Raw genomic sequence first — 17,699 nt, 5'->3', positions numbered from 1 at the left:
TTTCTGAGGTATTTTGTATCTTTCCTTGCAGTCCTCAGGTGGCTGGGCAAAGCTGCCTGGTTTACAGGGCATGCCCTTTCATGCTTCTTTGCTAAAGCAGGGGCTCCAGCAGTGCCTGACATGATGAATGATGTGTTCTCAGAAGCCAAGTCTCAAACGCCAAGTCCTAGAAAGTGGGCCTGTGTCTAGCATTCTTAGAGGCCAGTCAACATTTTTATCTTTGCTTGCCATGGAAATACATTTTGTTAAAACCCAGCGCCCCAAGAAAGCCTCTCCTTAGAGTTTACCATGATATTAAGGGCCTTTATTTTGTTTTATTTTAAAATTAATTTATTTTTTATGCATATATATGTGTGTGCCCCATAAGCATTCAGGGTCCTGTGGAACAGAAGTGGTTAGTGCATCCCATAGAACTAGAATTACAGACAGTTGAGAGCCTCTATGTACATGGTGGGAATTAAACCCATTTTTCTGCAAGAGCAGCTGTTGCTTTTAAGGACTGAACTATCTCTTTGGCCTTTTTAAGATGATTTCATGTGATGTCTTCTTGTGATCTTGAAGGGAAGTACATGAAGGCAGGCAAACGCCTACATTTGTAAAATAAAAACCTTATCGTTGGGTGGTAGTGGCATACGTTCTGGGAGGCAGAGGCAGGTGCATTTGAGGCCAGTCTGGTTTATAGAGTGAGTTCTAGGACAGAGAAACCCTTGAAAAACAGTCCAAAAACCTTAACTTAAGATTGTCTCGTGCAGCTCTGGCTGCCTTCTTCAGATGTTCTCACCTGTGCTTGGGATTACATGTTCCCACCATAGTTAGCCTCGAAGTTGTGTGTTCCACATGAAATTACAGAGTTTGAATCAGAGTGGTACTCTAGACCGTCGTTCAAGTTTTGAAGCATCTTACATCTTGTTTCCCCTTCAAGAAATAATGAAATTGGGGATTGAAGGGAAAGATTGGGAGTGGAGAGGTGGCTTAGTGGGAAAGGGGTTGCTGTACAAGCATTGGGATGAGTTTGGATCCCAGCATGTGGAAAAAAGCCAGACAGAGAGGTGAATGTCTGAGACTCCATGGCAGAAGGTGCAGAGCAGTAGAGGAAGCTGCCCTACATTGACTGACAGCATGTGGGTGTGCATAAGTGAGCACGCCCGTGCTGCATACAGCTCTCCCGCGCGCGCGTGTGCGCACGTGCACACACGCACGCGCACACACACACACAACATACATACATACCACAGAAAGCTGCAGAAGGGTGACTTCTACCTCTAGTTTCAACAGTCTAAGTGTGCAAGAGACCTCATGTAAGTCTTATAAAACCAATCCCTTACTAGGTACAGTAACCGTCTTTCTTGATTTACTGTAGATAATCCGTGTCCAATCCCCCGATGGAGTGAAGAGGATCACAGCAACAAAGAGAGAAACAGCCGCAACATTTCTGAAAAAGGTACTTGTTCTCTCCAGGGTTCCTGTCTCTGCCTTTTTCTGTTTCCTTTTTGACTCTCACCACCAGGCTGTCCCTCATAACTGCTTTTTCACTGTGTGATTGGACTGGATAGGGGCAGGGAGGTAGAGAGGGAAAGGAGACAGGCAGGTGGAGTCAGAAAGATAGACAGAGTATCACTATGTAAGCTGGCCTTGTGCTCTAAGTAACTCCTGCTTGAGCTTCCTGAGTGCCACTGGGGTTGTAAGTGTGAATCGCTATGCCGAGCTCTGGGTCAGGTGTTCAATCACAACTAATATGACCACAGGAGATGCTAAAGTACTTTGCAAGAGTAGTTTTTGAGAAGGAAAATTCCGAGTCGGGTGTGGTGTTAACACCTGTGGTCTTGTCTCAGGAGGCTGAGATGAGAAAGGATTAAGACCCCGTAGGCAGGGGTTGGGGATTTAGCTCAGCGGTAGAGCGCTTGCCTAGCAAGCTCAAGGCCCTGGGTTCAGTCCCCAGCTCCGAAAAAAAGAAAAAAAGAAAAAAAAAAAGACCCCGTAGGCAATGTAGTGAACTGCAGACCAGCTGGGTCCATGGAATAAGACCCTTTCCTGTGAATGCGCACGTGCATGTGCTCACGCACACAGCAAGGACCGTGTTTCAAATAACATTTGGAGAAAACTTGAGTTTGTCAAAGGGGAATTGTAATAAAAGCTTTCTTTAGAATGACCCATTCTATTTATTTATTTTTGTTTGGTTTTGTTTTGAGACAGGGTCTCTGTGTAGCCCTGGCTATCCTGGAACTCACTCTGTAGATCAGGCTGACCTCAAACTCACAGAGATCTGCCTGCCTCTGCCTCTCAAGTGCTGGGATTAAAGGTGTGTGCCACTACGTTCAGCTCATTCTTTTTATTAATTTTGAGATAGTGTCTCACTACTTAGTGCTGACTGGCTTGGAACTTGCTTAGTAGACCAGGCTGGCCTCACATCTGGTTTTTAATTCAGAAAGGTCTGTCTACCTCAGATTCCTGATTGGTTTATTTTTATTTTATGTATATGAGTATTTTGCTTGCTTGTATTCTGCATACTACATACATGCAATGTCAGTGATGACCAGAAGAGGGTGTTGGATTCTTCTGAACTGGAGTTACAGGTGGTGTTGGTATCTGATTCCAGGTCTTCTGCAATAGGATGAGGTGTTTAATTTCTCTAAAAAAGAACTAGGGAGGGGTCCTAATCTGAACATCTGAACAGCTTACCCATCTCTCCAGCCCTGCCTCTCCCTGATCTTTTTTATTTTTTAAATGATTTATTTATCTACTTTATATGAGTACACTGTGTCTTCAGACACAGCAGAAGAGGGCATCAGATCCCATTACAGATGGTTATGAGCCACCATGTGGTTGCTGGGAATTGAACTCAGGACCTCTGGAAGAGCAGTCAGTGCTCTTAACCACTAAGCCATCTCTCCAGCCCTAAATGTTTTACTTTTAATGTATGGATGTTTAATGTATGGACGTTTTGCTTGCATGTGTTGCCAGGTCTGTAGTCATTTGCCTGCACGGTTGTTTATTACATAGAACAGTGGAATTCTGGCAGTTTTGTCATATTTAGGTTTGTGGATTAGTATATGAGTAGCACATACCTATGTCTAGTACCTGTGGAGACCAGAAGAGGGGTCAGATCCCCTTGGAATTGTGTTATAGACTGTTATGAACTGCTACATAAGTTTGGAATTGAACCTTGGTCCTTTAGAAGAGCAGCCTTTGCTCTTAGCCACTAAGTCATTTCTTCAGGCTACCCCTCCCTAGTTCTTTTTTTTTTTTTTTTTTTTTTTTTAGATTTATTTATTTATTATTTATAAGTACACTATAGCTGTCTTCAGACACACCAGAAGAGGGCATTGGATCCAATTACAGATGGTTGTAAGCCACCATGTGGTTGCTGGGATTTGAACTCAGGACCTCTGGAAGAACAGTCAGGGCTCTTAACCACTGAGCCATCTCTCCAGCCCCCTAGTTCTTTTTTAGAGAAATTAAAGCCACGTGTTTATGACTCTGTCTGTACAGGGAGTAATGGAGAGAGCTGAGTCAGCCCTGAGGAGAATAACTTTTGTCTCATACTTTGTATCCTAGGCCAGTAAATTGTGGCCCTCTTATTTTGTCTTTGTCAATATGGAAGTAATGTAATTCCCAACTCACTTTGCTGCATTTTATAGCTAAGTACACAGTGTTCTTTTTTTTTTTTAACATATTATTTATTTATTTATTAGTACACTGTATCTGTCTTCAGACACACCAGAAGAGGGCATCAGCTCCCATTACAGAGCCACCATGTGGTTTCTGGGAATTGAATTCAGGACCTCTGGAAGAGCAGTCAGTGCTCTTAACCACTGAGCCCATAGTGTTATTCTTTTTTTTTTTTTTTTTTTTTCCTTTTCTTTTTTTTCGGAGATGGGGACCGAACCCAGGGCCTTGCACTTGCTAGGCAAGCGCTCTACCACTAAGCTAAATCCCCAACCCCCGCATAGTGTTATTCCTTGAAGCAGCTTTTGGTGAGGTATTTCAAATGTCAGAGACAATCTTACTGATACTCTTGCTACATTTCTTCCCATCTCAAACACAATGGCATTTCCAAAGAAACCTCACCATGTTTACCTGGGAAACCTTACCATGTCTGCCTGGGAAACTGTTTGTCATTAGAGTTTTATTTCGTGCTTCAGTGCTTTTTGAAAATTATCTGGAAGGCATTTTAATTGTGCATCATTCTCACTCATATATAAGAAGTAAAACTTTAGTGAAATTAAAGGGATAGGATCCAAACTGCATTCTGTTTACAGGGTTGAACCCTGCCGAGTTAGCGTCTCTGCAGGTCCTGTCCCAAAAGGTCCTCCTCTGCCAGTGTCCAGAGACACTGACTCCCAGCACCCAGGCTGCTCTCTCCATGTAACTGGCAGAACTCAGCATCCAACTTCTCCCTTTTCCATCACTCATTAATTGGCTTGTTTGGTGGGTATAGCAAGTTATGCCATTGGGAGTGACAAGTTCACACAAGCCTAGGTGGATTGTCGGTTTGCACACACACTGGGCCTATAAGACCATGTGATTTACAAGTATATCCATATTCAAGATGGTCTTATGTATCCATTTTTAATTTACTTTTTTTTTTATTGGACAGTGTGTTATGGATGTGGTTCTCTGCTATCAAATGCAGATTTACATCTACGGTATTACGTGTTCTTTTTCCTCTTCTGTTACATATTTCATTCTACTACATTTTTCATTCCATATTAAGAATTGCATTGCTGTGAAACATGTCTTCAGAACATTTTCATTATGTATGTCTGAAATCTGTTCTCCTTCAAACAACAGCTTCCCTGAAGCCCTGGTCACCACCATTCCGTTTTCTCTTCCCACTAAGTGTTGAGTTCCACTATTTCAGATGTCTCTTGTAAGTGGAGCTATACTGTGTGTGTAGGGTTAAAATCCCAATAAATGGTCTTTAAAACAGCCTCTTTCTACCTTATAAACTTGCTTGGAAAGCAGATCTTGAGCCCTGTAAATGTTGTTTGAGCAAGATGGCCTGTGCTAAGTAAGCGACCTTTTTTATATATGGCTTTATGCTCTGAAAATAATGTTGGCATGTGTCACTGGTGAGATGGTTTATGTTGAAAACAACTCACAGACCAGCACTTGGGAGGTGCAGGTAGTAGGATCAGGAGTTCAAGGCCAGCTTTAGCTGCATTCTGAGTTTGAAGCTAGCCAGAGCCATTCGAGATCTGTGCCACTGCCATCTCTACCCTAGCCAGAAAAGAAGATGACAGCAACTTATGGAATCTTAGTGATTGGTTCATTTGAGACTATTCATTTCAAGGTCTCATTGATGGGTTTTCAGAGCCCAGAACCTCCAGAGTCCCACATGGAGTACTTAATATCTGTTGAGTTAAATGATTAATAGGTCCCATAGCACACGTGATTTGATGATCTACCTCCCTTCCTGCTTATCTGTTTTTCCTTCCTTTCTCCCTTTCATTCCCCCCCCCCCCCCCCCCCAGGGCTGGGGACCGAACTCAGGACCTTGCGCTTCCTAGGTAAAGGCTCTACCACTGAGCCAAATCCCCAACCCCTCTCCCTTTCATTGTTTTGTGTCAGGTTGTCAGGGTCTCATGCATTTAGTCCAGTCTTGCTGGGTAGCTGAGACTAGCCTTGAACTCTATACTCCGTTTGCATCTTCCCAGCGCTGGAATCACAGGAGTGTGCCACTGTGCCCAGCTGACTTTTCGTTTTAAAAATCTTTTACACTTATTTATGTATTGGGGTGGATGGTTCATGCCGTGGTATACATGTGGCGGTCAGAGAACAACTTGCAAGAGTCAATTCTCTTGTCCTACTATGGGTCCAGTATCAGATTTTGGTCATAAGGCTTGGCAGCAGGCACTAGCGGTTGAGACTCTTACTTGCTGCAGCTGGCTTTTCCACTGGTAGCATCATTCTGCACTCCATTTTCTCTCTACTGGTAGGTTTATGATGGGAATTGGGTTTTCAGTATTGTTTCAAAAGTAGCAATTAACTTACACAGTGGCCTTGACTCTGGCTGGTTCCACCTTTTTTTATTATTTATACAGGATCTTTGGCTTCTTGTGGACCACTTACTGAATTGTCACTGGTGTGATCAATACAGTTTTTCCTGAGTGAAACGACAAGGGATGCATACTCTGATGAGCACTGTCTAACATTACTAATTGTTCTTCCTGTGGTCTTGGCACCTTCTGGCATTTGATACTTGGATGTTTCATTACATTTCTGTTGTTTGGGGCTTGTAGGTTGCAAAGGAGTTTGGCTTCCAAAACAACGGCTTCTCGGTTTACATCAATAGAAACAAGACTGGAGAGATAACAGCATCGTCCAGCAAATCCCTGCATTTGCTAAAAATCAAGTAAGTGTCCAGCTGGTGGGAGACAGGCAGGAGGAGGAGGTGGATGGAGTGCCCTGACTGACTGAGGCTGTCTGGACTTTCTTTTACCTCTGGATACTATTTCTGTGGCTCTGTTCACTGCTCACATACAGGGGATTGTGTCCCATGGCTGGTGTACAACAGTCATGCGAGGCCAGCAGTTACTACTGAGCAGGTTTGACTGTGGAATTCTGGTTATAGTCTTGGGTCCATATCTGCAGTAGGGCCAACGTCTTGTCTGGAGGAGGGGACATAGAGCACAGCTGTTTGGGAAAGAGATGCCATCATGACAGCCCTGCTTACTAAGAAGATAGGTGAGCTACGGTGGCCGTTCTCACTTGCATGCCAGTGGGACTTTGACAAAGGCCCCTCACTCCTGCCTGTGGTCATGGTGTCCTGGGTCATGCAGCTCTTTGTGAGTGCAGAGGAGTGTGGTCGCAACAAGGATGAAGCCTGCAGAGTTGAAAATGTTTGCTCTGTGGCTTTTTATAGAGCAGCTTGTTCACCCTTCTATAAACTGGGTACCTGCATTCAGCAGTCTTTTATTTTCCATGTATTTATCTCATGTGTATGAGTGTTTTACCTACATGTGTGGCTCAGTCTGCAGGTGTTTGACTGCACACCTGTTCACTAGACAGAATAGAAAGCTATTCTGACAGTTCTCACTTTTTGAGTTTATAGATGAGGATGTGTGGGGAACAGTATGTAATAATGGTGTACACTGTTCAAAGATGTGTTTGTCTATCCCTTTCACCAGCTTGTGCCTTTCCTTATTGTTACTTGTGACCATTTCCAACAGGGTAGCTGAGGTCATATTTTCTTTGAGATTTCTTTAGAAAAAGAAAATATATAGCCAGCATACACCTTTAATCCCAGCACATGGGAGACAGAGGCTGGCAGTTCTTTGTGAGTTCGAGGCCAGTCTGGTCTACATAGTGAGATCCAGGATAGCCAGGGCTACATAGTGAGACCCTGTCTCAGAACAACAATAACAACAACAATTTATTACATCTCATTTGTATATGTGTGTTCATGTGCACACATATGTGCATGCTCTTGAGTGAAGCGGTCAGAGGTCAACTTGGGGAAAATAATTCTCTCCTTTGGGTCCTGGGGGCTTGTTAGTAGACACCGTCATCCACTGAGTCCTCTCACCAGCTCCCCGAATCAAGTCATTTCTCAGTGTTACGGAAGTTTTGAGTTTATGTTGCCATTCATTCTCTGCTCGTGAGCCTTGGGAAGCTTCTTTGCCTCATTGGGCCTTGTCATCCTTGTAACAGCAGTACCTTTGCCGTGTGGATGTATGGTACCTGCATATGCTAAGGTACAGTAAGCATTAAAACAGTGGCTGTGGCTTTTTTTGATAGAAATTTGTATTTGTATGAGTGTATGTTTTTGTGGCTGCGAGCCTGTTGGAGGTGGTTGTGAGCTGTCTGATGTGAGGTGCTGGCAGTTAGCTCACGTCCTCTAGAGGAGCAGGAGGTTCAACTGCTGAGCCATCCTTCCAGCCTAGAGTGTAGCTTTTCTGGTTGGTGTTGGTGCGCAGGGTTGCATTTAAGTCTCCACAGAGGCTGGGCAAGTGTTCAGCTGCCAAGCTAAAGTGTAGTTTGTTTGTTTTTGAGACAGGGTTTTCCTGCCACTCAAATTAGCCTTGAACTCAGTGTTCTGCCCCTTCCTCCTAAGTGCTGGTATGACATAAAACTGTTCTCATGAGTAGATAAGGAAAGAATGTCACAAACTGGACATACTCGGAACTGGGAGGCATGATGATTGCAAATTTGAGGCCACCCTGGGTTATAGATCAAGGCCTTGTCTTTTTTGTTTCTTTTTCTTTTTCCTTTTTTCTTTTTTTCGGAGCTGGGGACCAAACCCAGGGCCTTGCGCTTGCTAGGCAAGCGCTCTACCACTGAGCTAAATCCCCAACCCCAAGGCCTTGTCTTAAAGAAGAGAAAGCAGGTACGAAGAGAACAGTTTTCAGATAAACCACGTGGACTGCTTTGCTGCTGTGTGGTAACAAGGAGAGAGAACAGAAGGCATCCATCCGGAACACCTCTCAAGGCTACAGTCGACAGCATCTTTTGTTGTTGTCTTATTGTGCCCTCCTCCTTGCTCTGGACTCTCTGTATCATCCAGGCTGGCCCGAAATCTCACCCTGCCTCCTCCATGCTGGGACTAGAAACCTGTGCTACTCTGACTGGGTTTAGGTTATATGTTTTATCTTTATTGTCTTAGAGGTTGAAGATCCAGGTGCCATCAGGCTATGACATATTTCTTGTTGGGTTATTCTGTCCTCATATGGCCTCTGTGTCTAGAGAACACACCATAAGACCATTGGAACTGAAAATAATTAAAACTTTATTTTACTTGTGTTTTTAAGACTGTTGTTTATTTATTTATTTATTTTTGTCGAAACTGTAGATCTTACTCTTCTCTCTTGTAGTTTCATTATTGTTTCTCAATAATGAAATCTGTTTGTTATTCCTTTTTATAGGGTGTGTGCGTGCGTGCGTGTGTGCGTGTGTGTGTGTGCTGTGCTTTTCCTGTTTCTTTTGGCTGCTGTTAGGATCCATTTGTGACTGACAGTGTGATTCATTGGCAGAGTGCTTGTCTAGCATGCCTGATTCTCTGGGTTATTCTCAGCTCCCCTTTATTCCGAGAACACATTGTCCTAGGGCTCTGTAGTTTTCTGTTGAATTTGCCTGGGTGTTTTGCTTGGTTAGTTTGTTTGTACTTAATGTATGCTCTATTTGTAGATTTTATTCCAACAAACATACTTTTCACTTCTTTGCTGGCCTTGAACATAACACTAATCCTCCTGCCTCAGCCTTTTGAGATCTGGAATTAGAGATGTGAGGCACTAGGCCCAGCTTATATTTTCACTTTAAAATATTTTATTTGAGCCAGACATGGTGGCATATTCTTTTATTTCCAGATGTAGATAGAGAGACCCTGTTTTGAACCTCCCTTCGCAAATATATATACATATATTTTATGTGTATATACACAAATATATATTTTTCTGTATTTAGCTCCATGGTAGAACATGTGCTTATATTTGTGAGACCCTGGGTTCGATCCCCAGCAATATCACCACTAAAAAGAAACATTTTACACACACACACACACACACACACACACACACACACACACACACACACACATACACGAATGATTCTTTTTGAATTTTGACTGGAAAAAAATTTTTTTTTCTTTTTTTCGGAGCTGGGGACCGAACCCAGGGCCTTGTGCTTGCTAGGCAAGCGCTCTACCACTGAGCTAAATCCCCAACCCCGACTGGAAATTATTTAAAAAAAAACTCCAACATAGAACTAAAAGAAGACAGGTGAAGTATTTTATTTTGGATTTTCAGAACCCACGCATAAGCCAAGAACAGGTGCAAATAACAACAATAATAGTGGAGTACTAGTGGCATGAGTGGTGTGGGCCTTTGATTTCAGCACTCAGGGTGCAGAGGCAGGTGGGTCACGGCTGGTTTGGTCTGTACTGCAAGTGCCAGGCTGGCCTGGTCACACAGCAAGAACCCATCTTTAAAGTGAATAAATGCATAGGGCTGTATGGTGGGTGGCTCAGCCAGGAAGAGTGAGGTCAGCAAGCCTGACAGATAAGCTGAGTTCAGTCTCTGGGGCATACATAGGAGAGACCTGGTGCGTGTGCCATGCAGATACAGGCACACACACAATAAAACAAGTAAATACTAACATTAAGATCATAAATATACATAAAAAGTGGCACAAAAAGTTTGTATATAATTATTGGGATTGGGGACTCAGCTCAATGGTGGATGGACATGTGCCTAGCATGTGTGAAACCCTGGAAAAAGTCCAGATTTATGGGAGCTGTGATGTTTTGGTATGAGCATTCTGTGTTGGTCACCCTTCCATTACTGTGACAAAATAAATACCTGAGAACAAAAGATTATTTTGGTTTAGTTTCAGTGACTCCATTGCCTTTGGAGTGGTAAAACAGACATTGTGGGAGCAAAGCCATTCATCCCGGCAGATAAGATGCAGTAGAGCTGCAGACGGACGGACAGGGAACAAAACATAAAACTGAGAATGGTCTCCTTACCATGCAGCAGCGTGGACTTTACTCACACTTCTTTCTCCTAAATCTTTACTAATTGTAAGCCAGTTCTCCTTGACCAACCTCCACTCTTCTTCCTACAGTCTGATAACTACCATGCAATTTTCAACTTCTGTGACATAAGCTGTGTGTGTGTGTGTGTGTGTGTGTGTGTGTGTGTGTGTGTGTGTGTGTGTGTGTGATTTATTTGGAGACGATATCTCTACATAGTCCTGGCTGTCTTTCCTGTATTGACCAAGCAGGTCTCAAATGCAGAGAGATCCACCTGCCTTTGCCTCCCAAGTGCTGGAATTAAAAGTGTGCACGACCACATCTCGCCTCTGAGAGAAACTTTTCAAGTTTTGGAATATTTTAAGCATAAATGAAAGTAAGCAGAGTGAATCAAGGGATTCATAGTCTGGGGTGGATTGAATGATAGCCAACCACCCTTGTCTCACCTGAGCTAGCATCCCCCTCCACTTCTGTTTTTATTAAATGAAACTTGTTATGAATCCTGTGGTGGCACTGTATGTCTTGAGCCATTGTTCTCTTGTGTGCTCCAACACACACGATCTTGAGAGACTGAGGCAGGAGGATTGTTTGTTTGAGACTCTCCTTTCCACCCACCGTGTAGGTTACATTCAAAGCTGCTTGTTTTGCTTTGTATTCTGTGCTTTCCATGATGAATGTGGAGACCTGATTGGTCTGCATGACTGCTGGTTGTTACACTCTTGCTTGGGAGTATAGGGTGTTTGTTTTTACTTTTCAAATAGTTTTATTTGTTAAGTTGGAATTATGCTTCAGACTACAGGTGCCTGTACCGCTTTGACTTTTAAATATCCTATTTTTTTTCTCTGTATTGGTATCAACTTGCAGTATTGTTAGAAACAATGGGCAAGCACTCTACCCCTGAACTGAATGCCCAGGTCTCTTCTCATTTTTTTTTTTCTTTTTAAAGTATAGAACAGAGTTTATTCAGGCCATGGGGAGGGGAGTTAAGAGAAAGGCGGGGGGGGGGGGAGGAAGGAGAAGGAGGAAGGAAGAGGAGGAGAAGGAGAAGGAGGAGAGTGAAAGAGTAGAGGAGTAAAGGCCGGTCATGAGCAGGTGGAGAGAGAGAGGGGAGGGGAATGGGGAGAGAGTGGGGAAAGAGGGTAAGGAAGCAGGAACCAGAGGAGGAAACAAAAGCTCTTCTCGTTTTTAAACTTTTTATATTGAGACAGTCTTTCTGTGTTGCCCAGGCTAGCTTTAGACTTGCCTTCTGTCTGCTGAGTACCTAATTTACAGGTCTGAACCACTAGACTTAAGTAAAGCATTATTTGACTTCCTTTCATATAGGGGCTGTTGATGTCTAGCACTTCAAAGTGCCAGGCTGCTCCTAGCTTTTTCCTGGAAGCTTTCTGTTCCATTCTCTGGAGTTTGTGTTTGTGTCTAGTAACTCCAGCATTTGAGTTGTAGGCTTGCCTCTCTCTCAGCCCTTACTCTGTCTACTCTTTTGCTTGTATGAATTTATCTCCCTTGTAATTTTTGGTTTTTATTGGGGGAAGTGTGGCTTCCAAGAGGATCTGTTTGGTCCAAGTTGGTTTTAGTGGCATTTTAGTGAGCACAAGGGGGTGCTGTGGAGCTGCATCCCTTTCTGGTCTTGGTCTTCCAGATCCCGGAAGCAGCCTGGGTTTCACTCATAGGCATGCGCCTGACTAGAGTCTTAGAGGTGACTTTTCTCTGCAGGGCATCTGATGGAAGTACTCAGTTTCTTCTTGGTTCTAATTCTCAGTTCCTCAGTTCTCTCAGTTCTGACTTCTTGAGTCATCTGGGTTTTTAATGGTTTTTGAATACATTCTCATATTATCCAAGCTGGCTTTGCACTTGATGTCTAGGTAAGGCTGACCTTGAATTTGTAAGACTTGCTTTTACCGTCCCAAGTGCTGGGATAGCAGGTGTGCACCATCAAGTCTGGCTAATCCTTTGGTTTGATGCAGGAGTTTCAGGCTCAGTAGTCTAAGGTGGGCAGGGAGCTCAAAGACTCATCTGCTGCCCAGTGAACACCGCAGTCTCTGAGCTTCAAGTTCCTGATCCTGGCCTTAGCCAAGGGACAGCGGCTGTGTTCTCCACTATTCTTACTGACGTCACTGTGAGCGTTTAAAGCCCTGGGTATTTTTTACCTTTAGAGCTCAGCAGTGCTTTTACAGTGTATTTGTTAAAATTGATCCAGTGTCTGAGCCAAGGACTTTATAGTTAGAGGATGTTTAGAAATATTTAATCCAGTGCTAGAAGCAGAAGTTCTGGCTACAGTTTGGCAGCTTTATTGCCTATGGATTACGGAGGGAGACGGAGTCGAGAGCAGCTCTTGTGCTCCTGGTCGACTGCAGTGCTTGTACTTGCAGTCATTGCTCTTCTTCCTTTGCGGTTCAGCACTGGGCCACTTGTTCTTTCTTTCCTGTATGTCCTGTTGACAGCGGCTGAACGTTTGCCAAGTGATCTGTCACCTCCTGTCTTCAAAGGCTGGGTGATTTAGTGCCACAAGACACCTCTGGTCAGGCATGACCACAATGGTTCTGTGAACAGCTTTGAAGAAACGTTCTTTAGCCATAAGTCATGCCAAGTTACAGCGGAGCAAGTAGAATTGAGGCAGCTCTTGGGAAGCAGGCCTTCTGCAGTCTTGGGACAGAGGAAGGCTGTGCCAGGAAGTCTTCCCTATCAGAGCAGAAGTGTTGGCGTTTGCTTGTGCCTATGGGTATGCTCTTCCCAGTGGCAGAAACCAGCAGAATTGCCCCTTTAGTGTGGTGACTCCTGTCCCTGGGGAATGTTAAGCCAGATGTAGTAGTACACATCTGTAATCCTAATACCCAGTAAGAGGCAGAAGGATTTTGAGTGTGAGGGCAGCCCAGGCTGCATAGTGAGATGTGGGGTTTTGTGGGTTGTTTTTTTGTTTTTTGTTTGTTTTTTTTTTTTTTTTTTGGTTCTTTTTTTCGGAGCTGGGGACCGAACCCAGGGCCTTGCGCTTCCTAGGTAAGCGCTCTACCACTGAGCTAAATCCCCAGCCCCAATAATCCAGTGTTTTAATTAGGATTTTTATTGCTGTGATAAAACACCACTACCAAAAGCAGCTTGAGGAGGAGGAAAGGGCTGATTTGGCATATATATCCTGGGTCATAGTCATCAAGGGAGAGCAAGCAGTGCAGGAATTGAAGTACAAATTGAGCCATGGAGGAACACTCATTCTTCATGACTTATTCAGCCTGCTTTCTTAAACACCCTAGGACCACCTGACCAGGAGGTGGTACTACCAACAGTGGGCCGGACCCTCCCATATCAATTGCTAATTAAGAGACTGCCCACAGGATTACCTATAGGCAGTTGTGCCAAGGCTGTTTTCAGTTGTGCTTCTCTGTTGTATCACTTTAGCTAGTGTCACGGTGACCAGACAACCAACCAAACCAAACCAAACCAAACCAAAAAACCGCCAACCAGGACAGTCAGGATTATACCTGGAAACTTGTTGATTTGAGCCCTGTAGATGAGAAGACCAAGATGTGAAATATTTTGTAAATCCTTGGTTGTGTCATCCATGTCTGGATACTTGTGAATCAGTGTCACCTCATCCAGTCTAGGCACTTGTATATGAGCCACATAGATGGATGGAGAACTGAACATGGCCTGGGAGTGTATGGGTTAGATAGATTGCTATGGATGGAGAGCTCAACTCAGGCCAGAGGGGCAAAAGGCAGAGAAGGAGCAGGAGGCTGTCTGTCATTCAGGCTCAGGTGACTACAAAGCTGTGTTAACATGCAGTCAGATGGCTGGGTGTGCTTCATAGCTTTTAAAGGAAAGAGAAGTTAAATTACAGAGGATGTGCGCTGATGTGTATAACGCCAGGAAACAAAGAATTCTGTTGTCCTAAAATCAGGAAGTTCTCTGTGTATCCTTTAAATGTAGCATTTGTCCTTTGAAGCTGTCAGGGTCCGTCCACACCAAATTTTGTGGTTTAGATTTGGGGGAGTACGGTGTTGTGACATTTGAGGGAGTATGGTGTTGTGATGTTTGGGGGAGTATGGCATTGTGACATTCTGTCCTTCGAACAGGCATGGCGATTTGTTGTTCCTGTTCCCCTCAAGCCTTGCTGGACCCTCATCTGAAATGGAAACATCGACCTCAGTAGGGTTAAAGGCCTTTGGTGCTCCTCACGTGGTTGAAGATGAGATTGATCAATACCTCAGCAAGCAGGATGGGAAGATTTATAGGAGCCGAGACCCACAGTTGTAAGTGCTCCATACGGCTCCTGCCAGTGAAACCTTTGATGGATCAATAAAGGAAATATTTAAGAGCTGAGCGTAGTGGCTTTAGTAATCTAAGCCCTTAAGGGCAAAAGCAGGAGAACTATTGCAAGTTCAAGGTCAGCCTGGTTTACATAGTGAGCTCAGGCTATCTCGTGCAACCCTGTCTCAAAAAAAAAAAAAAAAAATTTAGGCATGTTCCATGTTAGTAAGTATTTGCTAAACGTGAAAAAAATCTGAGTTTGGCCATCTAGTATCACATAATTTTTTTTTCTTTTTTTTCCGGAGCTGGTGACCGAACCCAGGGCCTTGAGCTTGCTAGGCAAGTGCTCTACCACTGAACTAAATCCCCAACCCCTAGTAGATTAATCTTTAACATAGATTCCACATAAAATGTTTAGGAGTATGTGAATGCTAAGAAATTCAAAAGGTGTCTAGAGACCTATTTTGATGTCTCTTGAGATGCATGTTTCCTTGCACCAGCAGAGGTAAGAGTACAAGATAGTAAAAGTTGATTGTTTACCAGTATAAGAGCTGGCTCTGACCTCTTAGGAGCAATAGAATGACTGCTAGGAGAATATCCTGGACACCAGCTACCAGTGCATACCCTCCAGTTAATCTGATCCCAGATCTACTCTGTGGATGTTCATTTGTACCAGGCTATGTAAAATGCTAGTGCGTGTGCATTCCTTTATTTTAGATTTTTTGGCAACTCTTTTTAAAGAAACCAGTTAGGGACTGGCAAGATAGCTCTGTATTTGAGAGTGCTTGCTGTTCTTGCAGAGGATTCGGGTTTGATTCTCGGCATCAACATGGTGGTTTACAGTTGTCTGGCCTCTGTGCTAGGCACGTAGTATGAAGGCTTGCACAGAGGCAAAGCACCCATACACATAAAACTAAAAATAAACAGGGAGACCAGTTAGAAACATCCTGATTTACACTCCGATGTGAAATTATGTACGTGTGACTGCTTGTCTCTGCAGTAGATCTTTTGTAAGTGTCTGACTATGTAACTGCAGTAAGGTGCTGACACTGGGATACTAGTTCTGAGTGCTACATCAGCAACTGTTAAGTCAGACGGAATAGCCAGAAATGCCGCTCGGCTGCAGAGGGCGGCCTCTGAGCCGACTTCTATTGGTGTTTCTTCCCAGGGATTCACTATAATCTGGACTTTCATGGTTCTTAGAGCCTGCTCACATATATGTTAATTCTGCTCTTCAGAAATAAGCCTGCCTCCTAGCGATTGAGGAAACACGAAGATGACCTCTTTCTTTTCCTTTCTATTTTATTTTGTTTTGTTTGAGACTGGGTTTCCTCTGTGTAGCCTGGCTATCCTATAACTTGTTCTGAAGACCAGGCAGGCTTCAAACTCAGAGTTCCGACTACCTCTGCCTCCCCAAGGCTGGGATCAAAGGCTTGTGCCATCACTGCCCAGCTTTTCTCTCTCCCTCTCTCCCTCCCTCCTCCTTTCTCTCCCTGTCCCTCCCCCCCTTCTCTTTCTCTTTCTCTCTCTTTTTTTTTTTTTTTTTTGGTTCTTTTTTTTCGGAGCTGGGGACCGAACCCAGGGCCTTGCGCTTCCTAGGTAAGCGCTCTACCACTGAGCTAAATCCCCAGCCCCTCTCTTTCTCTCTCTTAAATATTACTTTATGTATTTGATTACACTTGCTTTTGTCAGACACACCAGAAGAGAACATCAGATCCCATTACAGATGGTTGTGAGCCACCCTTTGGTTGCTGGGAATTGAACTCAGGACTCTGGAAGAACAGTCAGTGCTCTTAACTGTTGAGCCATCTCTCCATCTCCCCAGCTTTTTCTTAACATTTTCAACATGTTATTTTTCATTCTGGAGATTGAATACAGCCTCATGTGTTTTTTATTTTTTAGCTGATGTCCTGTGAAGCAGTTAACATCGATGAAGCTGTGGTTTTGATGTGTTGGTCAGGGTTTTCACTTTCCTTTTTCTTTATTACCCTTCCCACCCACCCCATTCCTTCTTTTCCCTCTACCCCTTTCTTGTCCTCTTTTGTGACAGCCTCTTCCTGTGTAGTCCTGTCAGCCAGTCTGGTCTTGAACTTGCTGGAGTCTTCTTGCCTCTGTGTCCTGAATACTGGGATTTAGGTTTAGGGATCCATCATGTAGTTTTCTCTGGTACATACCAGAATAAACAACTGCTATACTGGGAACATTTGTTTGTGGACCATCAACAGCAATAGCAATAATATTGGGAAGTAGCAACAGAGAGTGACCTTTTGCCCCTGTGCTTTTCTTCTGCCCTGTGCACTCTGCAGATGCCGCCATGGTCCCTTGGGCAAGTGTGTGCATTGTGTCCCACTGGAGGTAAGTGTGCAGAGTAGGTTTTGGCTGGGCAGTGTGGTTGACTGCTGCTGAAAGAGCTGTCTAAGCATTTTCTTGTCCTAAACTTGGGTGTTACGGCTTTTTAAAGATTTTCTCTATTTATTGTCTTGGGCCTTTTATTCCCAGTAGTACAAAGAATCTGAGACTTATTTATGGGAGAGACCTTTTAGGGGGATTGTGAATGGCTGAGGCATTTGTGTTGCTGTGATGAAGGGGTATACACAGTTGCCTTCCTAGATAATTCTTCTCTGACACATAGCTGGGCCTCTCAGTTCCTGCTTGTGATGTTTTTGATTTACTGTGTCTGTCTGAATCTTAGGTCTCCTGTTGCTCCTGTCTGTCTCTCTGTCTGTCTCTGTCTCTGTGTGTGTGTGTGTGTGTGTGTGTGTGTGTGTACTGCCTCAGAGGTATAAGTCCTCTGTCACTAAGCTATATCCTCAGACATTTTGTGACTTTGCAAAATCTTCTTAGAACATTTATGTTTAATAGAAGTTCATTTTATCTCAAAAAATGTGACTAGCACAGAAAAAAACTTGATTCTGACCTTGAACTAGTGAAGACCCAGCTTAGCCTCCTTTATTGTCTCTGTGCCTTCTGGTCTGATCCCCTGCACAGT

General features: G+C 43.8%; 1 protein-coding gene across 2 annotated transcripts in view; it reads left to right on the top strand.

The window, feature by feature from the left end:
• The window catches only part of Nploc4 (NPL4 homolog, ubiquitin recognition factor), a 55,551-nt gene that overhangs the window by 3,202 nt on the left and 34,650 nt on the right, over positions 1-17,699 (top strand). For both annotated transcript variants that reach the window (XM_039085086.2, NM_080577.2), the window contains 4 exon segments: positions 1,361-1,441; positions 6,243-6,355; positions 14,536-14,712; positions 17,017-17,065. In XM_039085086.2, the coding sequence (XP_038941014.1) occupies positions 1,361-1,441; positions 6,243-6,355; positions 14,536-14,712; positions 17,017-17,065 (420 nt within the window).

Source organism: Rattus norvegicus, chromosome 10, assembly GCF_036323735.1.
Source record: "Rattus norvegicus strain BN/NHsdMcwi chromosome 10, GRCr8, whole genome shotgun sequence".
Lineage (NCBI taxonomy): Eukaryota > Metazoa > Chordata > Mammalia > Rodentia > Muridae > Rattus > Rattus norvegicus.
This window is presented reverse-complemented; position numbering and strand designations above follow the sequence as displayed.